Source organism: Thalassophryne amazonica, chromosome 5 (genome assembly GCF_902500255.1).
Source record: "Thalassophryne amazonica chromosome 5, fThaAma1.1, whole genome shotgun sequence".
Taxonomy (NCBI): Eukaryota; Metazoa; Chordata; class Actinopteri; order Batrachoidiformes; family Batrachoididae; genus Thalassophryne; species Thalassophryne amazonica.
The window spans coordinates 55,869,896-55,896,872 of NC_047107.1; the positions used below are offsets into that span (position 1 = coordinate 55,869,896).

The window sequence follows — 26,977 nt, forward strand, 5'->3', positions numbered from 1 at the left end:
TTTTTTGTTTGTTTTGTTTTTTTTTTAAGATTTAAGTCATGAAAATAATTTTCTTTGGCACCACTATAATTTTATTCATTAGCATTTACATAAGGGATTCATAATATGATATTGCCAATATAATCAAAATTCATGCTGTGTGGACACAATTTAGAATTTCAACCCCTGAGGGGGAGAAATTCAAGGGATCAGAGGCTATGGCCGACATTTGGTGGATCTGGAAGTGATTTACAAGGCCTTTTAAGGATATTAACGTAAGATGGATCACAGGTAATCTCAAAACATCATGTATGCGCTACCTCCTATATAGTTAGTCTGCATGGTGACAATGAAGGAAAAGACAATATTCACTATGGAATTTTCCACAGAAAAATATGTCCTCTTCATTAAAATAAGCTGTAATTTTGCAACGTTATAAAAATAAACCTACTGCTGGGATTTCGGTAGAAACTAAACTTTCTCCATTTTGTGAAATTTGAAAGGCCCTATAGCTTTAACAGAATGTAAAGAATCAATTTAATATCTTTAAATGTAGGGTGAGATAATGCAGAATAGTTTTTTTTTTTTTTGTTAATGTTTAAAACAATGTTGGCCCATTCCCCCATGGGGATCCACATGCTCTAGATTGGGTAGTGTTTATAAAATAGGTAGCTGACATTTTTCAAGGGTGGTAATAAATTGTGCAAAGTCTCGATAATGAGTTAGAATGGCGTGTGAGTCCACAATGTTTTTAGAACCTTAGACCTCAACAGTTTTTTGAAGAACTCAACCCCTTTATTTCTTGTTAATTATGCAATTTTTTAATGTTAATTTATTGTCTTAATGTACTTATAAATTGTTTAGATTCTTGTTATCATATACACACTTTTTTATTTTATTTTACATCCATTTTGTCATTTTTTTTCAGTGAACCACAATGGAAATGTGTTTTCAGTTTCTTGTCATCCATGTATTTACAAAATGATGTACTTACATTGAACTTACTAAATAAAATCTCACACACACTCACTCACACTTTTAATATAGCTGTTACTTACTCCCCCCCGCTGAAATGGCATGTGAGTCCTGAATGCAAATGTCAATGTCCATTGTTCATTGTTGTTAGCTAATATATGCAGCTTCTCTAAAAATATTAGTCTTATTAACATTTGGTTTTGGCATTGTTCATCCTTGACCCAAAATACATAAGCATACCAAATGGCAAATGTCAGCTCTCCCCAGTTTGTGTATGATAAAATTGCATGCACACACACGCAGGTGCTTTTAATTTGACGAAGACTGTGATGGAAGACATTAAAAGCTCAACACATTTCACTCATGGTATCAACATTACACTTAAGTCACTCATGGTAACAGCCACATAACACTTAACTAAACTGACTAAATCATTTGAACTACAAAAGCAATAAATTGTCAACACTGTTAAACTAACATGATCCACAATAGCTACATTTAAAACACCAAAACGCTGAACGCACGCACACAGAGGCCACTTGGCTATTAATATACAGATGACATAAAAACTAAAACTATACAAGTGGGTTCCCCTTCCAAAAAAATCAGGTTTTGTTTGTGTGTGTGTGTTTGAAGGCTAAATATACATTCCACATGTTGGAAATATTCCAGAATTGGACGTACACCATAAGTGTATTTTGCTAGATTCTTAGATGTGTGAAAAACTGTTGCACAAAAATGGAAATTTTCAAGTAACTCTTATCCTACGAGGAACTCAACCTATTTAAGATAAAACAGTTTGCAAGGCTGCTGGCAAGCTGAGACAGATTTAGAGTTAGATTCATATACTTTCAGGGGAAGTGTGCACCACTCACAGAAACAGCAGTCAGATTCGGAAATGCTAAATAATAAAAAAAAAAGTCCCTTTGGCTGCTCCCTTATTTGCACTTGGGGTCACCACAGCAAATCCAAGGTAATAACTACATCAAAATCTCTTTGTCTTGGTTCACATACTGTGTTGAACACATAGAGGGTTTCAGGGTCCCAGCAGCCCCTGTGCACTTGGAGTGGTTTCGGTTTGACTTGCTGGTTGTAAACAATGAAAATCATAGGCCTTGATGAATTCAATATGGTTCATATGTTGCCAGTTGATTTTAGAGTGGACTAAATCGCGTTTGCCATGGTAATCTGCACCAGACTAATTTTCCTTTAAATTCAATTCAGAAAACCACAGCATTAACACTAGATCTAATGGCTTGTCCTTGTTTATCCCCTTGGTTGGCTGCTTTGCGGCAACATCTTTTTCTTATACTGGTGCTAATGTATGGAACTTCCTTGATCTACAAACAATATTTTACAGAAATAAATTGGATTTTAAAAATAGGGTAAAACAACAGTTGGTCAATAATTTTACTGATAACTTTGTCTATTTTTTAGACTTTATTTACAACCCCAATTCCAATGAAGTTGGGACATTGTGTAAAATGTAAATAAAACAGAATACAGTGATTTGCAAATCCTCTTCAACTTACATTCAAATGAATACACCACAAAGACAAGATATTTAATGTTCAAACTGATAAACTTTATTGTTTTTGCGCAAATATTTGCTCATTTTGAAATGGGTGCCTGCAACACGTTTCAAAAAAAGCTGGGACAGTGGTATGTTTACCACTGTGTTACATCACCTTTCCTTCTAACAACACTCAATAAGCGTTTGGGAACTGAGGACACTAATTGTTGAAGCTTTGTTGGTGGAATTCTTCCCCATTCTTGCTTGATGTACAACTTCAGTTGTTCAACAGTCCGGGGTCTCCGTTGTCGTATTTTGCGCTGCATAATGTGCCACACATTTTCAAAGGGCGACAGGTCTGGACTGCAGGCAGGCCAGTCTAGTACCTGTACTCTTTTACTACGAAGCCACGCTGTTGCAACATGTGCAGAATGTGGCTTATTGTCTTGCTGAAATAAGCAGGGACGTCCCTGAAAAAGACGTTGCTTGGATGGCAGCATGTGTTGGTCCAAAACCTGGATGTACCTTTCAACATTGATGGTGCAATCACAGATGTGTAAGTTGCACATACCATGGGCACTAACACACCCTCATACCATCACAGATGCTGGCTTTTGAACTTTGTGCTGGTAACAATCTGGATGGTCTTTTTCCTCTTTTGTCCAGAGGACGCCACGTCCATGATTTCCAAAAACAATTTGAAGTGTGGACTCATCAGACCAGAGCACACTTTTCCACTTTGCGTCTGTCCATTTTAAAATGAGCTTGGGCCCAGGGAAGACGGCAGCATTTCTGGATGTTGTTGATGTATGGCTTTTGCTTTGCATGGTAGAGTTTTAACTTGCACTTCTAGATGTAGCGACGAACTGTGTTAACTGACAGTAGTTTTCTGAAGTGTTCCTGAGCCCACACAGTAAGATCCTTTACACAGTGTCGGTTTTTAATGCAGTGCTGCCTGAGGGATCGAAAGTCACGGGCATTCAATGTTGGTTTTTGGCCTTGCCGCTTATGTGTACAAAGTTCTCCAGATTCTCTGAATCTTCTGATTATATTATGGACTGAAGATAATGGAATCCCTAAATTCCTTGCAATTGAACATTGAGAAACATTGTTCTTAAAGTGTTGGACTATTTTTTTTCCACACAGTTGTTCACAAAGTGGTGATCGGCACCCCATCTTTGCTTGTGAATGGCTGAGCCTTTTGGGGATGCTCCTTTTATACCCAGTCATGACACTCAGCTGTTTCCAATTAACCTGTTCACCTGTGGAATGTTCCAAACAGGTGTTCTTTGAGCATTCATCAACTTTCCCAGTCTTTTGTGGCCCCTGTCCCAGCTTTTTTGAACTGTGTTGCAGGCATCCATTTCAAAATGTGCAACTATTTGCACAAAAACAATAAAGTTTATCAGTTTGAACATTAAATATCTTGTCTTTGCAGTGTATTCAATTGAATATAGGTTGAAGAGGATTTGCAAATCATTGTATTGTTTTTATTTACATTCCACACAATGTCCCAACTTCATTGGAAATTGGGGTTGTAAAAATATACTGTAAATATAGTTTTAATAATGGGTAAATACCATATTTACACTCTTATTTATTATGTTCTCTTGTTTTTATTAATTGTTACTTTTAGTTGTATTTTTAACCATTGGGCAGTGAATGTGAGGCATAATTGTAAAGTGCTTTGGGCGTCTAATGCAGATGGAAAGGTGCTATATAACTGCAGTCCATTTACCATATTTTATTTATTTATATTGGGCCACAATGAAAACAAGTGCATTTGTTGCTTTTTTGTGTTACCCTGTATTTTAATGTATGTTTGCTTTTACATTATTATATGAATCAAATCAAATCAAAGTACAAAAGAAATGCAAACCAGCATATAATGCCATCACTGAAGGCATTCAAACATAAATGTACCTATTTCTCAGGTATAAAATCCCACCCAGGTTACTTGCCATTGATATTCCTGTTACAGATACACACACGCATCTTCAACCGCTTAGTCCAATCAAGGGTCGCGGGGGGCAGGAGCCAATCCCAGCAGGCACGAGGCAGGGTACACCCAGGACTGGACGCCAGTCCGTCACAGGGCCACAAACAAACACATTCACACCCACTCGCATATCCATGGACAATTTAAAGATTCCAATCCACCTAACCCGCATGTCTTTGGATGTGGGAGGAAACCGGAGCACCCAGAGGAAACCCACGCAAACACAGGGAGAACATGCAAACTCCACACAGAAAGGCCACAGGCGGGAATTGAACCCATGACCTTCTCGCTGTGAGGCAACAGTGTTAACCACAAATCCACCGTGCTGCCCTGTTCCAGATAACAGTAATTTATTTCCCAGTAACAGTAACATAGAACCCTCTTAATATCTTTGAGACTGTTTTGACATACAACTGAGAGAAAATAGGTGGAACTTTTGCAATTCTCTAATATTTTACAGATGAAATAGTTATTATTCCAAATATAATCAGATTTTTTTTTTTTGGTCGCAGCCACAAATATAACCTAAAGTGCTTTTATTGCAAAAAGCACAGCCCTTTACCGGAAGTAAATCTCTTGCTGCTCTTTGTATTCTTGACCATCTGGAGAGTTTACGATTTACTAACGGATATGCGACACGCCATCGTTGTAGAAAACATCTAAATGTTCATAAATGTAATGGTAGTTTAAGTTTAAAGATATATAAATATAATGATGAGGTTGGGCTATTTTAACTAGCCACAGTAGCAAAGTGACAAACGTTCACAGTCCGTATCGATAGTGCGCGTGCCACCATGCACACCTTTTTTACGAGTCGATTATTTAGCTTAAATACTCAAACCAAACTGACGGAATTCGTTAGATGCTTTCAACCGCCTCCTCCACGGAGGACATCGTCCGTGCGAGCTGGAACCGGAGGACTCGCAAGAAGTAACCGAACTATGGCTGGTTACTGCTCCAGGTGTTTGTCAAATACATCTTCAACTCAAGAGGAAAAACCTCGACTGAAGAGAGTCTCCATCGAGGGAAATATAGGTAGGAATTAAAGGAGTCATACTGTCAACATAAACTCAGGTAGTGTCCACATGTTTCGCCAAGGATGCGAACATGAAAAATTACTAAATGTGACCTTGCGGAAGTGTTCGAATGTGCCACACGTCGGTGAACTTTGGTAGTTCCCGTTTGTGCGAACAACACATGGCTGCGAGCCGCGAGAAATGCGGCCGCCATCTTGGACCGGTCATCGTAGTGATTCCATCACAGGGCACAGTGAAGGTTTGATTTTATATTCTTGTTTATTTTTATTTTTTATCTTTCTATAATAAAGTTGCTTTGTTCTTTTTTATTCTCTGTTCTGTAAAGTGTCTTTTAGCACGATGTAAAGCGCAATGCAGATAGCTCTGTCTTAGGGATTTTAGCTGGAAAACTTTCAGGAGCAAGTTTGTACATGTGTAAATATGGTTTGGGCCGGGATGTCATGTTCTTGTTACTTTGACAATTTACATTTTAGTCTCTCTCTGCTTTGTACAGCCTTTCTCTCTGCCCTATAGAGGGTTTTCAATCACATGACCGATTTGCTGCAGGACATTCTGGATTACAAGGAGGCTGACGCGTGATAGAAAAATGGAGAGAATGTACAGTTATTACGATGCTTTAAATTCTCAAGATAAAGCTATTTATCGTGATAGATGTGCAGCAGTTGGTTCAGTGGATCCGTATCTTATACCAGATAGTGAATTTAGTGGTGATGTAACGAACTGGCCGACAGAGTCACACTGCGATATTGTGAACTGGGAAGCTGCCGACCAGGTCAGCCTCGCCGGCCTCCTGCAGAGCATCACGGCGGAGCTCTGAAAGCGGAGGTCGTCTTGAAGTCCTGACTGATTTCTCTCACCAGGTGCTAGAAGGGCAGCTTGCGGATCAGCAGCTCGGTGCTCGAGGACCACAATGCAAATAAGCATCCGTATTGGAAGCGTTCTTGTGTTATCCTCTGCGGTATTTTATGTATTCTTATATCATTTTATTGCAGAAGAATATAAAATTCTGGGAGCAGTGGATTTCTGGTAGCAGTGGATCTCTCTCAGCGCCACAGTGCCGTGACGCTTCTTCACACCGACGTTGAAGCTTCTGCAATTGTTTGCCAAATGTACGTAGTGTATCACAGCGGCCACCGCGTCGTAATCCAGAATGGCCGCGGGACACAAAATGACGTGACCAATACAATACATGAAAACCCTCTATATGAAGTATATTGATACACTATGAGATTTATACAACCCCTGGCAAAAATTATGGAATCACCGGCCTCGGAGGATGTTCATTCAGTTGTTTAATTTTGTAGAAAAAAAGCAGATCACAGACATGACACAAAACTAAAGTCATTTCAAATGGCAACTTTCTGGCTTTAAGAAATCAGGGAAAAAAAATTGTGGCAGTCAGTAACGGTTACTTTTTTAGACCAAGCAGAGGGAAAAAAAAATATGGACTCACTCAATTCTGAGGAATAAATTATGGAATCACCCTGTAACTTTTCATCCCCAAAACTAACACCTGCATCAAATCAGATCTGCTCGTTAGTCTGCATCTAAAAAGGAGTGATCACACCTTGGAGAGCTGGTGCACCAAGTGGACTGACTTGAATCATGGCTCCAACACGAGAGATGTCAATTGAAACAAAGGAGAGGATTATCAAACTCTTAAAAGAGGGTAAATCATCACACAATGTTGCAAAAGATGTAATCACTCAATTCTGAGGAAAAAATTATGGAATCATGAAAAACAAAAGAACGCTGCAACACATCACTAGTATTTTGTTGCACCACCTCTGGCTTTTATAACAGCTTGCAGTCTCTGAGGCATGGACTTAATGAGTGACAAACAGTACTCTTCATCAATCTGGCTCCAACTTTCTCTGATTGCTGTTGCCAGATCAGCTTTGCAGGTTGGAGCCTTGTCATGGACCATTTTCTTCAACTTCCACCAAAGATTTTCAGTTGGATTAAGAACCGGACTATTTTACAGGCCATGACATTGACCCTATGTGTCTTTTTGCAAGGAATGTTTTCACAGTTTTTGCTCTATGGCAAGATGCATTATCAACTTGAAAAATGATTTCATCATCCCTAAACATCCTTTCAATTGATGGGATAAGAAAAGTGTCCAAAATATCAACGTAAACTTGTGCATTTATTGATGATGTAATGACAGCCATCTCCCCAGTGCCTTTACCTGACATGCAGCCCCATATCATCAATGAATGTGGAAATTTACATGTTCTCTTCAGGCAGTCATCTTTATAAATCTCATTGGAACGGCACCAAACAAAAGTTCCAGCATCATCACCTTGCCCAATGCAGATTCAAGATTCATCACTGAATATGACTTTCATCCAGTCATCCACAGTCCACGAATGCTTTTCCTTAGCCCATTGTAACCTTGTTTTTTTTCTGTTTAGGTGTTAATGATGGCTTTCGTTTAGCTTTTCTGTATGTAAATCCCATTTCCTTTAAGCGGTTTCTTACAGTTCGGTCACAGACATTGACTCCAGTTTCCTCCCATTCATTCCTCATTTGTTTTGTTGTGCATTTTCGATTTTTAAGACATATTGCTTTAAGTTTTCTGTCTTGACGCTTTGATGTCTTCCTTGGTCTACCAGTATGTTTGCCTTTAACAACCTTCCCATGTTGTTTTATTTGGTCCAGAGTTTAGACACAGCTGACTGTGAACAACCAACATCGTTTGCAACATTGCATGATGATTTACCCTCTTTTAAGAGTTTGATAGTCCTCTCCTTTGTTTCAATTGACATCTCTCGTGTTGGAGCCATGATTTATGTCAGTCCACTTGGTGCAACAGCTCTCCAAGGTGTGATCACTCCTTTTTAGATGCAGACTAACGAGCAGATCTGATTTGATGCAGGTGTTAGTTTTGGGGATGAAAATTTACAGGGTGATTCCATAATTTATTCCTCAGAATTGAGTGAGTCCATATTTTTTCCTTCTGCTTGGTCTAAAAAAGTAACCGTGACTGACTGCCACAATTATTTTTCCTAATTTCTTATAGTGTTTCTTAAAGCCAGAAAGTTGCCATTTGAAATGACTTTAGTTTTGTGTCATGTCTGTGATCTGCTTTTTTTCTACAAAATTAAACAATTGAATGAACATCGTCCGAGGCCGGTGATTCCATAATTATTGCCAGGGGTTGTATATTATCATTTTCTGATGTATAACTTTTTTATATTTATATATGAATGATATTGATACTCTATATAGGATCTTCTGTGTCCATTGTTGTGCAAGAATAAGATGCTAATGTTCGTGTTGCAGATTTTGCATACATGGATTAATCATGCAGTATTGCAACACTGACGTTGATACATGTGCTTGAAGTTTCTTCCTCAAAGGGAGGGAGTTTTTCCATACCACTGTCACCTGCCTGTGTGCTTTCTCTAGGGGTTGGTAAGGTTAGACCATACTCATGTGAAGCACCTTGAGGCAGCTTTGTTGTGATTTAGCGCTATATGAAATAAATAAATAAATAAATAAAATGGCACATTGCTTTTTCTGCAAAACTTGCTCCATTAACATAATTACGAATAGTATCCCAGTGGTTTTGTTTAGGCATTGACTGACTCTTTAACAACTGCCTGTGTTTCGTGTTTACCGGCCATTGTCAAACCTACTGGTGAATCACCTCTACAGACCTGACCACAGAGTAGAACAACATATAGACACGAAATACAGCCATTTAAATACACAGTCCCTCCATTTTTAGAGCCCATAAGTACTTGGACAAAGTAAATATAAGGATTATTGTTAATACAAATGATCAATATTACAGCCAGGTTTTTTTTTTTTTTTGGACATGTCAGGGGATTGATACATGAACATTTCCATGTTACTGTAAATGCCTTTGACTTCCTTTACATCCATCTTTAAGAAATACAGACAGCATGGTACTGCTCAGTAAATCTGAAGTAGGCACTTCTCAAAATCTCAGCGAACATACAAGAACGAGACCAGTGAGGGAAGCCGCCAACACATTCAGATCTGTAGACAGGTATGTGCATTTAATGTGTGTACAGTAATTGAGTCTCTCTCTCTCTCGAGCTGTTGGAAAGTCCACTTTTGCCAGACTCTTGAAGTCAGCAAGTTCAGACTGGGAGGTGATGGCAGAACCTGTCAGCAAGTGGCAAAATATTGAGATGGAGACCTCTAAGGTCTGCACAGTAACTTACTCTTCAGCATCTTTTCACAGCTTAAAATCAAAAGCTGACAAGCTTAAAGTGTTGTACCTTTCTGCTTAGACCGATGCATCTCCTCAGGCAACCATCAGTAACCTGCTGCAGATAATGTATCAGGACCCTAAGCGCTGGTCATACACATTTCAGACTTATTCATGCATGAGCCGGCTGAGAACACAGCTGCAGCCTCCTCCAGCTCACCTGCTCAGCTCAGAGGGAACACCTGTGCAGGTGTACGAGCGTTCGGTTTACAGCGACAGGTGAGCCAGTCACGACGCAAAGGTGTAATGAAGTAAGGTTGGGGGATTTTGACTGACTCCTTTTGCAAATCTATTAAAGCAAGAGCTCAGTTTTCATTTGGGGCAGCACAGTGGCTTAGTGGTTAGCACTGTTACCTTAAAGCAAGAAGGTGGGATTAGGGTTCTTTGATGCCATTTTTCAAAACTGTGGATGGTTTTTGACATTTAATGTAGAATTAGTTGGTTGAGATCAAATATAACATTGTTTAAAAATGTGTTCTTAAGTCCACAACAAATATATTCCCTACTTGTATGCTGGCAGACAAAATTGTTTTCAGAAAATTCCTTTAAATTTTAATTTGGCTGCAGATCCCATTGTGGTTGAATGATGGATGATTGGTCGCAGTGGAGGTATGCACATTGTAAGTGCCCTATAGTCCCAACAGCAGCGAAGCTGGTTGTGAAAGTCTTTATTTGTAGACATCAGTAATCCAGGTCAGATCTGGAAGCATGAGCTGGTGCCGTGGGTCCACCTTACTACAGAACTGCTTTGGGTTCTGGATGGCAAGCACCCAGAGAGACAACAGGTCCATCCTCTACCTCACTAGCATAACCATCTACAGTGCATCCAAAAAGTATTCACAGTGCTGCATCTTTTTACAAATTTTATGTTACAGCCTTATTTCAAAATGGATGAAATTTATTAAAGATAAAAAAAAAACAACTAAGAAATTACATGTACAGTAGTGTTCAGAATAAGATTAGTAGTGCTATGTGACTAAAAAGATTAATCCAGGTTTTGAGTATATTTCTTATTGCTACATGGGAAACAAGGTACCAGTAGATTCTCACAAATCCAACAAGACCAAGCATTCACGATACACACTCTTAAGGCTATGAAACTGGGCTATTAGTAAAAAAAAAAAAAAAAAAAAGTAGAAAAGGGGGTGTTCACAATAATAGTAGTGTGGCATTCAGTCAGTGAGTTCGTCAGTTTTGTGGAACACACAGGTGTGAATCAGGTGTCCCCTATGTAAGGATGAAGCCAGCACCTGTTGAACATGCTTTTCTCTTTGAAAGCCTGAGGAAAATGGGACGTTCAAGACATTGTTCAGAAGAACAGCGTAGTTTGATTAAAAAGCTGATTGGAGAGGGGAAAACTTATACGCAGGTGCAAAAAATTATAGGCTGTTCATCTACAATGATCTCCAATGCTTTAAAATGGACAAAAAAAAAAAGAGACATGTGGAGGAAAACAGAAAACAACCATCAAAATGGATAGAAGAATAACCAGAATGGCAAAGGCTCACCCATTGATCAGTTCCAGGATGATCAGACAGTCTGGAGTTACCTGTAAGTGCTGTGACAGTTAGAAGACGCCTGTGTGAAGCTAATTTATTTGCAAGAATCCCCCGCAAAGTCCCTCTGTTAAATAAAAGACGTGCAGAAGAGGTTACAATTTGCCAAAGAACACATCAACTGGCCTAAAGAGAAATGGAGGAATATTTTGTGGACTGATGAGAGTAAAATTGTTCTTTTTGGGTCCAAGGGCCGCAGACAGTTTGTGAGATGACCCCCAAACTCTGAATTCAAGCCACAGTTCACAGTGAAGACAGTGAAGCATGGTGGTGCAAGCATCATGATATGGGCATGTTTCTCCTACTATGGTGTTGGGCCTATATATCGCATACCAGGTATCATGGATCAGTTTGGATATGTCAAAATACTTGAAGAGGTCATGTTGCCTTATGCTGAAGAGGACATGCCCTTGAAATGGGTGTTTCAACAAGACAATGACCCCAGGCACACTAGTAAACAAGCAAAATCTTGGTTCCAAACCAACAAAATTAATACCTCGCAGATGTGAAGAAATCATGAAAAACTGTGGTTATACAACTAAATACTAGTTTGGTGGTTCACAGGATTGCTAAAAAAGCAGTTTGAACATAATAGTTTTGAGTTTGTAGCGTCAACAGCAGATGCTACAATTATTGTGAACACCCCCTTTTCTGCTTTTTTTTTACTAATAGCACAATTTCATAGCCTTAAGAGTGCATATCATGAATGCTTGGTCTTGTTGGATTTGTGAGAATCTACTGAATCTACTGGTACCTTGTTTTCCATGTAACAATAAGAAATATACTCAAAACCTGGATGAATCTTTTTAGTCACATAGCACTACTATTATTCTGAACAATACCGTACATAAGTATTCACAGCTTTTGCCGTGAAGCTCAAAATTGAGCTCAGGTTCATCCTGTTTCCACTGATCATACTTGAGATGTTTCTGCATCTTAATTGGAGTCCAGCTGGGGAAAACTCAGTAGGTTGGACATTATTTTATAGGCAGAGCACATTGTTTTATTTGTCAGAGCACAAACCAAGCATGAAGTCAAAGGAATTGTTTGTGGAGCTCTGAGACAGGACTGTCTTGAGGATTAAAAACTATCTCCAAACATGTTTTCGCCATTTATGATGCGATTTGTGGTTGTAACATCATGCTTCTTTACATTGGGGAAGCTGGGTGGGTGCTAATTTAATTTAACTTTTTATTTAACCAGCTGGGTGGGTGCTAATTTAATTTAACTTTTTATTTAACCAGGTTAGTCACATTGCGATCAAGATCACTTTTGCAAGGGAGACTTGGGCAATTATGAAGTTTCCAATCCACTTAACCTGCATGTCTTTAAATGTGGGAGGAAGCCGGAGCACACGGAGGAAACCCACACAAACACGGGGCGAACACTAAAACTTCACACAGAAAGGCCACAGGTGGGAATTGATCGCATGACCTTCTTGCCGTGAGACAACAGTGCTAACCACTAATCCACTGTGCTGCCCATGAAGTTGTAATTAGGATTCTGTGAAATGTACAGTTTTTTTTGTGTTTTTTTAAGGTTTTGGTGTCAAGTTGTGCCGGATATTTATTGATACCCTGAGTTTAGGTGTCAGTACAGGAAGAAAAAAAAGTGTAATGGTGTGTCACTCATAAAGAAAGATTCACAATCTGGATTCTGGAGGAGCACTGAGTAATGAACACATTATTAATGCAGTATTTTAGTTTTTATGCTAAAGTTTCACGTGGTGCAGAGTTTGATCTTGTACAACTGTCATCTTGTACTTGTGGTTGTGTGATTTTGGTGTTGACACTCTTTCCTCTCAGGTACATCTTCGCCCTGAACATGTTTGAGTTGGGTTGTATCAACTCCACAGAGTGGGCAGTCTATCAGAGCTGGCACTCTTTCCTGGTGGAGCAGTTTGGACACCAGGTGGAGCTGGAGGGCATCATCTACCTCAGATCCCCAGCAGCGGTCAGAATATATTTTATGTTATGTGTTCAAGAGATGTGCTAATTACAGTTAAGGAATTGGAACCAAAAACATTACTCTATTTGTAGATTTATAGTTTGATTTGTATGATTCCTAAGTGTTAGAGCATATTAATGTTTGTGTTGATTTCTCAGAAATGTATGGAGCGTCTGGAGCGCCGGGGCAGACCAGAAGAGAAGGATGTGAAACTGGATTATCTGGACAGGCTGCACCTCCAGCATGAGCGGTGGCTTGTTGAGAAGAGCACAAAGTGAGTGCCAACCAGCTGAGATGATTTTCTTGTTTGTGGGTTCAGAGGATGTTATCACTTCTGCTGTCTGTCTAACCCTCTGCCCGCCCACTGGTAACCTGTAACTACTGACAGTTATTCAGACTCTTAAATGTAAATGTCACATTTCTCATTTTATGATCAATCAGTGGTCACAGGAACTACCTTTATGCTCAATTAAACAAACAAGCAAAAAAAAAAAAAAAAGCAACACTATTTGTCTCAGTTTGCTGGTTCACTAGTGTGCTTGGCGTCATTGTCTTGTTGAAACACCCATTTCAAGGGCAGGTCCTCTTCAGCATAAGGCAACATGACCTCTTCAAGTATTTTGACATATCCAAACTGATCCATGATACCTGGTATGCGATATATAAGCCCAACACCATAGTAGGACAAACCTGCCCATATCATGATGCTTGCACCACCATGCTTCACTGTCTTCACTGTGAACTGTGGCTTGAATTCAGAGTTTGGGGGTCGTCTCACAAACTGTCTGTGGCCCTTGGACCCAAAAAGAACAATTTTACTCTCATCAGTCCACAAAATATTCCTCCATTTCTCTTTAGGCCAGTTGATGTGTTCTTTGGCAAATTGTAACCTCTTCTGCACGTCTTTTATTTAACAGAGGGACTTTGCGGGGGATTCTTGCAAATAAATTAGGTTCACATAGGCGTCTTCTAACTGTCACAGCACTTACAGGTAACTCCAGACTGTCTTTGATCATCCTGGAGCTGATCAATGGGTGAGCCTTTGCCATTCTGGTTATTCTTCTATCCATTTTGATGATTGTTTTCCATTTTCTTCCACGCATCTTTGTTTTGTTTTTTTTTTTGTTTTTTTTTTGTCCATTTTAAAGCATTGGAGATCACTGTAGATGAAAAGCCTATAATCTTTTGCACCTGCGTATAAGTTTTCCCCTCTCCAATCAACTTTTTAATCAAACTACGCTGTTCTTCTGAACAGTGTCTTGAACGTCCCATTTTCCTCAGGCTTTCAAAGAGAAAAGCATGTTCAACAGGTGCTGGCTTCATCCTTAAATAGGGGACACCTGATTCACACCTGTTTGTTCCACAAAACTGACGAACTCACTGACTGAATGTCACACTACTATTATTGTGAACACCCCCTTTTCTAATTTTTTTTTACTAATAGCCTAATTTCATAGCCTCAAGAGTGTGCATATCATGAATGCTTGGTCTTGTTGGATTTGTGAGAATCTACTGAATCTACTGGTACCTTGTTTCCCATGTAACAATAAGAATTATACTCAAAACCTGGATTAATCTTTTAGTCACATAGCACTACTATTATTCTGAACACTACTGTATAATAAATAATCCGTGTCTGCTACGTTTAATCTGCGTGGAATTTAATAAATGGAAACCGAATTTCAGACATATATTAGTCTGGAAGAAAGAGGACAAACAGTGTTGTAAAGAATAATAATAAAGACGTTAAAGAGCAAACTTCACTTTCCCCCAGAACGACATGATCAGGAAGCGAGCGTAACTCACAGCAGCTCCCATTGGAAAATAACAGAGACAGTCTGTGATTCTCGCATGTTTACATAAAACATATGCAATAACATCTATAAACCCAGAGAATATGTTCATGAGAGTTTTAGGCACAACATAAAAATAGTTTTATGTTGCGATGTTAATGGTGGTGTCCGTGTGCAGGGGTTAAAGTGACGCCCGATCAGAGCGTCTCAATGCAGTTTTCAATGTTACTGAGATCTCTCTCTGAAGTTTTGCGGGATTTGAAACCTGAAAAGGGTGGATGCATTGTGTGTCTGTGGCAGTAGTGTGTGTGTGTGTGGGTATTGTTTTCATTCTTGTTTACAGGAATGAAAAATCTTCACTTTTTGGCCGATTTCTGCTTTTTTGCCAGTTGCCTGCGTCATTTTTTTTAGATCAGTGATCAGTCGGAAGCATTCACTACTAAATTTAGTGTTTTACATATTAGGCACCTTGGGCAGCTAAAAGGGTCCTCGGGGTTTTGACCCGTGAGTGTGCTCCTTATTCTCTTAATTTTTTCCCTGCTACACCTGCGCTATCATGTCTATGGCATTTTCAATGTTAAAGTTAGAATTAAAGAGTGAAATGCATTACAGATTGTAATACTCATTTATTTCTATTTATGTATTGTAATCATAACATAATAAAAAGTAAAACAACAACAGACTACAAAGTTTGTTCAAAAGGGAGTGGGAAGAAGTCGAAACTTAACAAATCCCACCCCTTCCCTGCTTCCTTAAAAGTGCTACTGTGAATAATAATAATAATAATAATAGCAGCAAAGCAATAATAATAATAATAATCATAATAATGCCACAATGTTAGAAAATGACAAAGACAAAAAGAGTCTGATAAAACAAAACAACAGAAAAGATAAAACCAACTAACAATGAACATAAATAAATATAGAAATAAGTGTTTCCTGTGAACACCTAGTGACTCTCACACATCCACTTCATCTCTGTATCCTGTGAAAACACATTCTTTATATTTTGTTTTAAATTGTTGAATGTTTGGACACTGCTTTAACTCCTCACCCATACCATTCCACATTCTGACCCCACAAAATGAAATGCAGAATCTTTTTTTTTGTTTGTTTGTACAGATTTTATTAATTTTAAAGTTGTTTTTTTGCACTTAAGTGATATCCCTGCTTTCGACCCCTGAACAATTTCTGTATGTTTTTTGGTAAAAGGTTATTTTTTTCCTTTGCACAAGATCTGTCCTGTTTATAATTTTACTATGTATGTTAATTTTAGTATTTTGACTTGAAGAAGAGGGAGTGAGTATGGTCCTGATAGCCGACATTATGACTGACCCATATTGCCCTTTTTTGAAGAATAGTTAGTGATTTTATCAAACTCATGTAGTTATTGCTCCAGATCTCTACACAGTAATTAAAATCCAGTAAGACAGTGGAACATTATAGGATGTGGGGGGGATTTATGATCCAGAACATGTTTTGCTTTGTTTAACACTGAAATGCTTCTTGATAATTTGGTTTGTATATATTTGATGTGTGGTTTCCAACTAATATTCTAGTCCTAGTAAAAGCAGAATACTACTAGAGGAATGATTTTTGAATAAGTTGGGGGTTTTTTTCTCACCAAAATGGGTGCTGCATTTGTTTTATTGTCTGGAATAGCCCCATATTGAATTTCAGAGCTTCTACGAGAATTCAAACATTTTGGTAATTTTTGGGTTTCAGCTTTTTTGTTTTTCACCACTTTCATCCCTGTGTTTGTGAGAAGTCAATCAATCAATCAATTTTATTTATATAGCGCCAAATCACAACAGACAGTTGCCCCAAGGCAAATAATGAAAATAACTCAGACAGAACAATCAGAGAGAAAGAGTCTAACCAAATACCGGCATCACTGAAAGCAGCCAAAGATAACGATACGTCTTTGGGATGGTTATGAGTAATTTTTTCTCTAATAGTTAAAATTTTATTAGCAAAGAAAGTCATGAAGTCATTACTAGTTAAAGTTAAAGGAATACTCGGCTCAATAGAGCTCTGACTTTGTCAGCCTGGCTACAGTGCTGAAAAGAAACCTGGGGTTGTTCTTATTTTCTTCAATTAGTGATGAGTAGTAAGATGTCCTAGCTTTACGGAGGGCTTTTTTATAGAGCAACCTAGTTACAGCGCTTTCTGAAAGACTTCTAGTGTAATGAAACTTATTCCCCACTGCTGGGTAGTCCATCAGAGTAAATGTAAATGTTATTAAGAAATGATCAGACAGAATGGAGTTTTCAGGGAATACTGTTAAGTCTTCAATTTCCATACCATAAGTCAGAACAAGATCTAAGATATGATTTAAAGTGGTGGGTGGACTCATTTACATTTTGAGCAAAGCCAATTGAGTCTAATAATAGATTAAATGCAGTGTTGAGGCTGTCATTCTCAGCATCTGTATGGATGTTAAAATCGCCCACTATAATTATCTTATCTGAGCTAAGCACTAAGTCAGACAAAAGGTCTGAAAATTCACAGAGAAACTCACAGTAACGACCAGGTGGACGATAGATAATAACAAATAAAACTGGTTTTTGGGACTTCCAATTTGGATGGACAAGACTAAGAGACAAGCTTTCAAATGAATTAAAGCTCTGTCTGGGTTTTTGATTAATTAATAAGCTGGAATGGAAGATTGCTGCTAATCCTCCCCCTCGGCCCGTGCTATGAGCATTCTGGCAGTTAGTGTGACTCGGGGGTGTTGACTCATTTAAACTAACATATTCATCCTGCTGTAACCAGGTTTCTGTAAGGCAGAATAAATCAATATGTTGATCAATTATTATATCATTTACTAACAGGGACTTAGAAGAGAGAGACCTAATGTTTAATAGACCACATTTAACTGTTTTAGTCTGTGGTGCAGTTGAAGGTGCTATATTATTTTTTCTTTTTGAATTTTTATGCTTAAATAGATTTTTACTGGTTATTGGTGGTCTGGGAGCAGGCACCGTCTCTACGGGGATGGGGTAATGAGGGGATGGCAGGGATAGAGAAGCTGCAGAGAGGTGTGTAAGACTACAACTCTGCTTCCTGGTCCCAACCCTGGATAGTCACGGTTTGGAGGATTTAAGAAAATTGGCCAGATTTCTAGAAATGAGAGCTGCTCCATCCAAAGTGGGATGGATGCCATCTCTCCTAACAAGACCAGGTTTTCCCCAGAAGCTTTGCCAATTATCTATGAAGCCCACCTCATTTTTTGGACACCACTCAGACAGCCAGCAATTCAAGGAGAACATGCGGCTAAACATGTCACTCCCGGTCCGATTGGGGAGGGGCCCAGAGAAAACTACAGAGTCCGACATTGTTTTTGCAAAGTTACACACCGATTCAGTGTTAATTTTAGTGACCTCCGATTGGCGTAACCGGGTGTCATTACTGCCGACGTGAATTACAATCTTACCAAATTTACGCTTAGCCTTAGCCAGCAGTTTCAAATTTCCTTCAATGTCGCCTGCTCTGGCCCCCGGAAGACATTTGACTATGGTTGCTGGTGTCGCTAACTTCACATTTCTCAAAACAGAGTCGCCAATAACCAGAGTTTGATTCTCGGCGGGTGTGTCGTCGAGTGGGGAAAAACTGTTAGAAATGTGAACAGGTTGGCGGTGTACACGGGGCTTCTGTTTAGGGCTACACTTCCTCCTCACAGTCACCCAGTCGGCCTGCTTTCCCGGCTGCTCGGGATCTGCCAGAGGGAAACTAACGGCGGCTAAGCTACCTTGGTCTGCACCGACTACAGGGGCCTGGCTAGCTGTAGAATTTTCCACGGTGCGGAGCCGAGTCTCCAATTCGCCCAGCCTGGCCTCCAAAGCTACAAATAAGCTACACTTATTACAAGTACCATTACTGCTAAAGGAGGCCGAGGAATAACTAAACATTTCACACCCAGAGCAGAAAAGTGCAGGAGAGACAGAAGCTGCCATGCTAAACCAGCTAAGCGCTAGTAGCTGCGCTAAGCTAGCGGATTCCTAAAAACACACAAAGTGAATAATGTGTAAATAATTTAGAGGTGATTCAGCAGAGGGAGTGCTTTAGTTAAGGCACGTGAAGATTACACTGTGAAACAAATCGTTATCTAGGTAACTAGATCAATCTAACTGCGCAGATTAAACAGCTAACAGATATACAGCAAAACACCGCTGTGCTCCGGAACAGGAAGTGATACAATACCGCAGTGAGAGCCAACCACCAGTAGAGGATCAACAAGTCAACAAGGAGTTATTCAAAGCAAATCAATTTTATTTATATAGTGCCAAATCACAACAAATAGTTGTCCCAAGGTGCTTTATATTGTAAGGCAAAAGCCATACAATAATTACAGAAAAACCCCAACGGTCAAAACGACCCCCTGTGAGCAAGCACTTGGCGACAGTGGGAAGGAAAAACTCCCTTTTAACAGGAAGAAACCTCCAGCAGAACCAGGCTCAGGGAGGGGCAGTCTTCTGCTGGGACTGGTTGGGGCTGAGGGGAGAGAATCAGGAAAAAGACATGCTGTGGAAGAGAGCAGAGGTCAATCACTAATGATTAAATGCAGAGTGGTGCATACAGAGCAAAAAGAGAAAATAAACACTCAGTGCATCATGGGAACCCCCCAGCAGTCTAAGTCTATAGCAGCATAACTAAGGGATGGTTCAGGGTCACCTGATCCAGCCCTAACCATAAGCTTTAGCCAAAAGGAAAGTTTTAAGCCTAATCTTAAAAGTAGAGAGGGTGGTGAGATCCAATTCGGACCAAACATGGCGGAATATTTGAGGATCACTGAAGAACAAAGTGATTTTAAGAAAAAAAAAAAATTAACAATCAAGGTAAACATTTTGACTTAATGCTTATCCCGTAGGTGGCTCTGTGGGATAGGAATTGGACTTCAATATATAGATCACGATTTGTTTCCAGGTGTTTGCTGCAGGCTACCTGTCCATGTCCTTGAACAAGACACTTCATCTGAATGGTCCCCGTCCACTCAGCTGAAAATGGGTGTAAGATGTTTGCTGAGGAAGTAATCTGTGATGTAGTGGCATCTGGTCCAGAGGGAACTGTAGACTCTCAGACTTCACGCTGTGGTTATCTGGGAATACGCAGCCTCAGAGGGGATATTTGGAATGGCTATTTTGAGGAATTACTTAAAGTAACCTGTAGTTACCATTAAACACTAATCTGAAGTTGTACATTACCTTTCTCTTGGTGACATGACCTTGGGTGGCCTTTGGAAGTGTTAACTTGAGGCCAGAGTTCTTTAACTAAAACAGTTTGGAGCCAGCATGAGCAAAACATAGTGGACGGGTTGTGTCTTATTGGTCAAGGATAAAGTGGTTCAGTTTATTAAATGGAGCTAGTTCTGGCAGACAACTCGAGCTGCCTTGCTCTATATATTCACTTTTCATGCTTCACTCTCCTCATAGTCTACCCAAACACTTCAAATTGTAACACTTTAGGGACACTTTAATAAATGTAAATGACTAATTGAACAATCTGTCTGCAGTTTATGCTCAACCCACTCCAACTCCTGAGCGACACTTAACCAGTTTGTTTCTGGACATAGTATAATATAGAGTTTTCTAATAATTTTTATTGTCATATGTACATATATGAAGATAAACACATGAAACAGTGTGCATTAATGTATAACATAAATGACAGACTGGGACCACTGTTTAATTTATTTCTACTAAATGTTAAATGTATGTATGCAAATATGTATGAATTGTACTTATTTAAGATTGACTATATCACGATTGACAGGATTAACAAACATCAGAAGCTACATTTTTTTATTATGATCTACAGATTGTTTGTAATATGATTACCTCTTGCTTGCCTCTACTGGTGGTTGGCTCTCACTGCGGTATTGTATCACTTCCTGTTCCGGAGCACAGCAGTGTTTTCTGTATCTGTTAGCTGTTTAATCTGCGCAGTTAGATTGATCTAGTTATCTAGATTACGATTTGTTTCCCAGTGTTATTCTTTACGTGCCTTAACTAAAGCACTCCTTCTGCTGAATCACCTCTAAATTATTTACACATTATTCACTTTGCGTGTTTTTAGGAATCCGCTAGCTTAGCGTAGCTACTAGCTCTTAGCCGATTTAGCATGGCGGCTTCTCCTGTCTCTCCCGCACTTTTCTGCTCTGGGTGTGAAATGTTTAGTTATTCCTCGGCCTCCTTTAGCAGTAACGGTACTTGTAATAAGTGTAGCTTATTCGTAGCTTTGGAGGCCAGGCTGGGCGAATTGGAGACTCGGCTCCGCACCGTGGAAATTCTACAGCTAGCCAGGCCCCTGTAGTCGGTGCGGACCAAGGTAGCTTAGCCGCCGTTAGTTCCCCCCTGGCAGATCCCGAGCAGCTGGGAAAGCAGGCTGACTGGGTGACTGTGAGGAGGAAGCGTAGCCCTAAACAGAAGCCCCGTGTACACCGCCAACCCGTTCACATCTCTAACCGTTTTTCCCCACTCGACGACACACCCGCCGAGGATCAAACTCTGGTTATTGGCGACTCTGTTTTGAGAAATGTGAAGTTAGCGACACCAGCAACCATAGTCAGTTGTCTTCCGGGGGCCAGAGCAGGCGACATTGAAGAAAATTTGAAACTGCTGGCTAAGGCTAAGTGTAAATTTGGTAAGATTGTAATTCACGTCGGCAGTAATGACACCCGGTTACGCCAATCGGAGGTCACTAAAATTAACATTAAATCGGTGTGTAACTTTGCAAAAACAATGTCGGACTCTGTAGTTTTCTCTGGGCCCCTCCCCAATCGGACCGGGAGTGACATGTTTAGCCGCATGTTCTCCTTGAATTGCTGGCTGTCTGAGTGGTGTCCAAAAAATGAGGTGGGCTTCATAGATAATTGGCAAAGCTTCTGGGGAAAACCTGGTCTTGTTAGGAGAGACGGCATCCATCCCACTTTGGCTGGAGCAGCTCTCATTTCTAGAAATCTGGCCAATTTTCTTAAAATCCTCCAAACCGTGACTATCCAGGGTTGGGACCAGGAAGCAGAGTTGTAGTCTTACACACCTCTCTGCAGCTTCTCTCCCCCTGCCATCCCCTCATTACCCCATCCCGTAGAGACGGTGCCTGCTCCCAGACTACCAATAACCAGCAAAAATCATTTTAAGCATAAAAATTCAAAAGAAAAAATAATATAGCACCTTCAACTGCACCACAGACTAAAACAGTTAATGTGGTCTATTAAACATTAGGTCTCTCTCTTCTAAGTCCCTGTTGGTAAATGATATAATAATTGATCAACATATTGATTTATTCTGCCTACAGAAACCTGTTACAGCAGGATGAATATGTTAGTTTAAATGAGTCACACCCCCCGAGTCACACTAACTGTCAGAATGCTCGTAGCACGGGCCGGGGCGGAGGATTAGCAGCAATCTTCCATTCCAGCTTATTAATTAATCAAAAACCCAGACAGAGCTTTAATTCATTTGAAAGCTTGTCTCTTAGTCTTGTCCATCCAAATTGGAAGTCCCAAAAACCAGTTTTATTTGTTATTATCTATCGTCCACCTGGTCGTTACTGTGAGTTTCTCTGTGAATTTTCAGACCTTTTGTCTGACTTAGTGCTTAGCTCAGATAAGATAATTATAGTGGGCGATTTTAACATCCACACAGATGCTGAGAATGACAGCCTCAACACTGCATTTAATCTATTATTAGACTCTATTGGCTTTGCTCAAAAAGTAAATGAGTCCACCCACCACTATAATCATATCTTAGATCTTGTTCTGACTTATGGTATGGAAATAGAAGACTTAACAGTATTCCCTGAAAACTCCCTTCTGTCTGATCATTTCTTAATAACATTTACATTTACTCTGATGGACTACCCAGCAGTGGGGAATAAGTTTCATTACACTAGAAGTCTTTCAGAAAGCGCTGTAACTAGGTTTAAGGATATGATTCCTTCTTTATGTTCTCTAATGCCATATACCAACACAGTGCAGAGTAGCTACCTAAACTCTGTAAGGGAGATAGAGTATCTCGTCAATAGTTTTACATCCTCATTGAAGACAACTTTGGATGCTGTAGCTCCTCTGAAAAAGAGAGCTTTAAATCAGAAGTGTCTGACTCTGTGGTATAACTCACAAACTCGTAGCTTAAAGCAGATAACCCGTAAATTGGAGAGGAAATGGCGTCTCACTAATTTAGAGATCTTCACTTAGCCTGGAAAAAGAGTCTGTTGCTCTATAAAAAAAGCCCTCCGTAAAGCTAGGACATCTTTCTACTCATCACTAATTGAAGAAAATAAGAACAACCCCAGGTTTCTTTTCAGCACTGTAGCCAGGCTGACAAAGAGTCAGAGCTCTATCGAGCTGAGTATTCCATTAACTTTAACTAGTAATGACTTCATGACTTTCTTTGCTAACAAAATTTTAACTATTAGAGAAAAAATTACTCATAACCATCCCAAAGACATATCGTTATCTTTGGCTGCTTTCAGCGATGCCGGTATTTGGTTAGACTCTTTCTCTCCGATTGTTCTGTCTGAGTTATTTTCATTAGTTACTTCATCCAAACCATCAACATGTTTATTAGACCCCATTCCTACCAGGCTGCTCAAGGAAGCCCTACCATTATTTAATGCTTCGATCTTAAATATGATCAATCTATCTTTGTTAGTTGGCTATGTACCACAGGCTTTTAAGGTGGCAGTAATTAAACCATTACTTAAAAAGCCATCACTTGACCCAGCTATCTTAGCTAACTATAGGCCAATCTCCAACCTTCCTTTTCTCTCAAAAATTCTTGAAAGGGTAGTTGTAAAACAGCTAACTGATCATCTGCAGAGGAATGGTCTATTTGAAGAGTTTCAGTCAGGTTTTAGAATTTATCATAGTACAGAAACAGCATTAGTGAAGGTTACAAATGATCTTCTTATGGCCTCGGACAGTGGACTCATCTCTGTGCTTGTTCTGTTAGACCTCAGTGCTGCTTTTGATACTGTTGACCATAAAATTTTATTACAGAGATTAGAGCATGCCATAGGTATTAAAGGCACTGCGCTGCGGTGGTTTGAATCATATTTGTCTAATAGATTACAATTTGTTCATGTAAATGGGGAATCTTCTTCACAGACTAAAGTTAATTATGGAGTTCCACAAGGTTCTGTGCTAGGACCAATTTTATTCACTTTATACATGCTTCCCTTAGGCAGTATTATTAGACGGTATTGCTTAAATTTTCATTGTTACACAGATGATACCCAGCTTTATCTATCCATGAAGCCAGAGGACACACACCAATTAGCTAAACTGCAGGATTGTCTTACAGACATAAAGACATGGATGACCTCTAATTTCCTGCTTTTAAACTCAGATCAAACTGAAGTTATTGTACTTGGCCCCACAAATCTTAGAAACATGGTGTCTAACCAGATCCTTACTCTGGATGGCATTACCCTGACCTCTAGTAATACTGTGAGAAATCTTGGAGTCATTTTTGATCAGGATATGTCATTCAAAGCGCATATTAAACAAATATGTAGGACTGCTTTTTGCATTTACGCAATATCTCTAAAATCAGAAAGGTCTTGTCTCAGAGTGATGCTGAAAAACTAATTCATGCATTTATTTCCTCTAGGCTGGACTATTGTAATTCATTATTATCAGGTTGTCCTAAAAGTTCCCTAAAAACCCTTCAGTTAATTCAAAATGCTGCAGCTAGAGTACTAACGGGGACTAGAAGGAGAGAGCATATCTCACCCATATTGGCCTCTCTTCATTGGCTTCCTGTTAATTCTAGAATAGAATTTAAAATTCTTCTTCTTACTTATAAGGTTTTGAATAATCAGGTCCCATCTTATCTTAGGGACCTCGTAGTACCATATCACCCCAATAGAGCGCTTCGCTCTCAGACTGCAGGCTTACTTGTAGTTCCTAGGGTTTGTAAGAGTAGAATGGGAGGCAGAGCCTTCAGCTTTCAGGCTCCTCTCCTGTGGAACCAGCTCCCAATTCAGATCAGGGAGACAGACACCCTCTCTACTTTTAAGATTAGGCTTAAAACTTTCCTTTTTGCTAAAGCTTATAGTTAGGGCTGGATCAGGTGACCCTGAACCATCCCTTAGTTATGCTGCTATAGACGTAGACTGCTGGGGGGTTCCCATGATGCACTGTTTCTTTCTCTTTTTGCTCTGTATGCACCACTCTGCATTTAATCATTAGTGATCGATCTCTGCTCCCCTCCACAGCATGTCTTTTTCCTGGTTCTCTCCCTCAGCCCCAACCAGTCCCAGCAGAAGATTGCCCCTCCCTGAGCCTGGTTCTGCTGGAGGTTTCTTCCTGTTAAAAGGGAGTTTTTCCTTCCCACTGTAGCCAAGTGCTTGCTCACAGGGGGTCGTTTTGACCGTTGTGGTTTTACATAATTATTGTATGGCCTTGCCTTACAATATAAAGCGCCTTGGGGCAACTGTTTGTTGTGATTTGGCGCTATATAAAAAAATTGATTGATTGATTGATTTTCCTATTCTTTTTACTGTTAAAAAATCTTCAAACTAGTAATTTTTTATGGGTTTGGCTGTCTGCTTTCAGAGTACATTTTGAGAAAATGAAGCAGGTCCCTGTTTTAGAGCTTGATGCCAGTGTGGAGTTTGAGAGAGACCCAGAGGTCCAGCAGCATTTTTTAACAAAGGTCAGTTTATCTGCTGTTTTTTTTTTTTTTTTTTTTTCCCTTCTCTAAGATCTCACGTCTGATGCCTTCCATTGTTGTGATGTATTGTACATTTTATTCCACAGGTGAAGAATTTCTTCAGTACTTTGAGACGAGACCAGTGAGACTTCAGTCACTCCAGTGTTCTCATTGACATGTCGCTGCTCATGATCCTGGAAATGAACAGAAGGGAATGTCATAAGTGAGCCTCAATCCCTTCAGGGCCGCAAACTGTCTGTATATTGTGTTATTTCTAAAGAGTTTTATTGTTTAAATGTTACTTTATCTTTCAGTTCATTCAACCTGTTTATTTAAAATTTGTCACAGAACTGTTTTTCACTGTCATTTTAATGGATCTTATTGTTTTCACCAAAGTATATCAGTTAGGCGTCTTCAAAAACACATTTGTAGCAACAAATACAACATAGATGCTTAAATGGTGTGTCCTTTCAATATATAAATAAATTAAAAAGAATATCTCGTGGCTGTTTTATTTGTGTGTGTGTGTGTGTATGTATATGTATGTGTATATATATATATATATATATGTATATATATATATATATACACACACACACACACACAAAAACAAAGTTCATCAGTTTGAACATTAAATATCTTGTCTTTGTGGTGTATTCAATTGAATATAGGTAGAAGATGATTTGCAAATCATTGTATTCTGTTTTTATTTACATTTCACACAGTGTCCCAACTTCAATGGAATTGGGATTGCACATGAGGCCCCAGGACTTCTATTTGACCTTTCTGGATTTAAGCATTTGTCTTTTGGGGGGTGTACAAGAGCAGAGAGCACAGTCCTGTGTTGCTTTGAATCTGGTTTTGTCTTGAGCTCCTTCCTGCTCTCTTTCACTTACTCTCTCCCCTCTCCCTCCTGCTCTCTCTCTCTCTCTGTCTGTATCCCTCTCTCCCCTTTCTGTCCCTCACTTTGAGGATGGGCAGTGGGAGTTCTTTGATGTGCTTGTGGTGAGGGACACGAACAGGAAGGAAATATGATGGCATGCTTTCATTAAACACACGCTGCTCAGTTACAACTTCAACAGCGCACATATGTCTTTTTAAAATGGGAAAATCTGCTATAATGCTGTGGAAATGTGAAGGTACATGTCCATCTGAGACAAAATGGAGGAGGCTGTATCTGTGCCAAACCAACATGCAGATGCATCTCGGACCTGCTAAGGAGACCCAGAGTGGAAAAAAACAAGGGAACAGCAAAAGGGACTTGTAAAGTTATTG

At 39.5% G+C, this 26,977-nt stretch overlaps 1 protein-coding gene across 1 annotated transcript; it reads left to right on the forward strand.

The window, feature by feature from the left end:
• Nucleotides 1-5,096: 5,096 nt before the first annotated feature.
• Nucleotides 5,097-26,131, forward strand: dguok (deoxyguanosine kinase). The gene is made up of 7 exons (XM_034170319.1): nt 5,097-5,501; nt 9,575-9,684; nt 9,772-9,968; nt 13,111-13,258; nt 13,411-13,526; nt 25,606-25,705; nt 25,810-26,131. The coding sequence occupies exons 1-7, from the start codon at nt 5,261-5,263 to the stop codon at nt 25,846-25,848; spliced, it is 951 nt and encodes a 316-aa protein (XP_034026210.1). The 5' UTR covers nt 5,097-5,260; the 3' UTR covers nt 25,849-26,131.
• Nucleotides 26,132-26,977: the final 846 nt, after the last annotated feature.

Excerpts from the sequence above, each read along its gene's own strand:
- dguok (XM_034170319.1), top strand. The coding sequence starts at position 5,261 with ATGCACACCTTTTTTACGAGTCGATTATTTAGCTTAAATACTCAAACC. Across the intron at positions 9,969-13,110 it reads CGTTCGGTTTACAGCGACAG|GTACATCTTCGCCCTGAACA; the intron begins GTGAGCCAGTCA and ends CTTTCCTCTCAG. Across the intron at positions 13,527-25,605 it reads CTTGTTGAGAAGAGCACAAA|AGTACATTTTGAGAAAATGA; the intron begins GTGAGTGCCAAC and ends GTCTGCTTTCAG.